This window comes from Antrostomus carolinensis, unplaced genomic scaffold, assembly GCF_000700745.2.
Source record: "Antrostomus carolinensis isolate BGI_N321 unplaced genomic scaffold, ASM70074v2 scaffold51027, whole genome shotgun sequence".
Lineage (NCBI taxonomy): Eukaryota > Metazoa > Chordata > Aves > Caprimulgiformes > Caprimulgidae > Antrostomus > Antrostomus carolinensis.
In genome coordinates this window covers 1,787-3,156 of record NW_010329149.1, presented here as the reverse complement: position 1 = coordinate 3,156, position 1,370 = coordinate 1,787, and the positions used below count along the sequence as shown (strand labels likewise).

The 1,370-nt window shown below is 59.1% G+C and overlaps 1 protein-coding gene across 1 annotated transcript in view; it reads left to right on the top strand.

The window, feature by feature from the left end:
- LOC104528426 (myotubularin-related protein 5-like) overlaps window positions 1–877 on the top strand; it is a gene marked incomplete at both ends in the record, with an annotated part of 4,466 nt that extends 3,589 nt beyond the window's left edge. Inside the window, one exon of the mRNA XM_010172430.1 lies at window positions 702–877. Coding sequence (XP_010170732.1) covers window positions 702–877 — 176 coding nt within the window. The remainder of the gene's footprint in view (window positions 1–701) is intronic.
- Window positions 878–1,370: the final 493 nt, after the last annotated feature.

Sequence of the window (1,370 nt, the reverse complement as noted above, 5' to 3'; positions counted from 1 at the left end):
CCTCCCCAGCCTTCCTGGAGCCCCTTCAGGTACTGGGAGGCCACTAGAAGGTCTCCCCGGAGCCTTCTCTTCTCCAGGCTGAACAGCCCCAACTCTCTCAGCCTGTCCTCACAGCAGAGCTGCTCCAGTCACAGTCCTGTTCTACACAGGAGCAACTTCTTGCTCGTTAGCTTGGGGCTTCTTTCCAGCTGCTCTGGTGGCTGCTGGAGCCCTGAGGAGGTGTGAGACATCCCCACGTGTCACCTGGGGAAGTGGTTCTGCAAAACATTGTGGCAGGTCTTGGGAGGGACAAATGGAACAGGGAGAGATGTCACAACACCGGGTGCTACTCAGCATTTTATGTCTCTGAGAGACCTGTGGAGGCAGAGCAGAGCTGGGAGGAGAACACCTAAAATGCTGTCTGCTCCTTCCTGCTCATCTCCTGTGCTCAGAACCACCATGACTGGGTGCTGGGGACATCACAGGAGCAGCAATGTTGGGTATGGAGTGGTCTCCAGGAGGAAGGGCCATGGGACAGAGCAACTGGCACAGCGGGACAGCCAGGGCAACCTCCCAGCCTGGCCAGTGCCCGTTGTCCCTGCTCCCAACTGGGACCTGAGTTCTGTCTTGTGCTGTGGGCAGAGCCCATCCCAGTCCCCTGGCCCAGCCCTGCCCAGCACGCTGCCACCAGCCCTTCAGCCTCCTCTCTGCTGTTCCTCCAGTTGCTGAAGATTGCCTTCGATGAGGAGGTGGCTTCAGACAGCGCCGAGGTCTTCAGGAAGCACCTGCACAAGCTGCGCTACCCTCAGCACGTGCGTGGCACCTTCGCCTTCACCGTGGGCCAGTCACCCAAGCAAGCCATGCAGCCCAAGGCCAAGGAGAAGAACCCCTCGCTCAGGTACCTGTCGCGTGGGGAGAACAAGGTGCTTGTCCCTTTTGGGCACTGCAGGGCTTCTCCTCTCCCTCCTCCAGCCCACCCAGGAGAGCCACGGAGCAGGGGACACTCGAGAACCACAGAATCCCAGACTGGGTTGGGTTGGAAGAGATCTTAAAGCTCATCCAGTCCCAACCCCCCTGCCAGCAGCAGGGACACCTTCCACTAGACCAGGTTGCTCAAAGCCTCATCCAACCTGGCCACAAACACTTCCAGGGAGGAGCAGCCACAGCTTCTCTGGCCAACCTGGGACACTGGCTCACCATCCTCATGCCAAAAAATTTCTTCCTCACATCTCATCTCCATCTCCCCTCTGACACTTTCAAGCCATCACCCCTTGTTCTGTCACTCCCTGCCCTTGTCACAGGTCCTCCCCACCCTTCCTGGAGCCCCTTCAGGTACTGGGAGGCCACTAGAAGGTCTCCCCGGAGCCTTCTCTTCTCCAGGCTGAACAGCC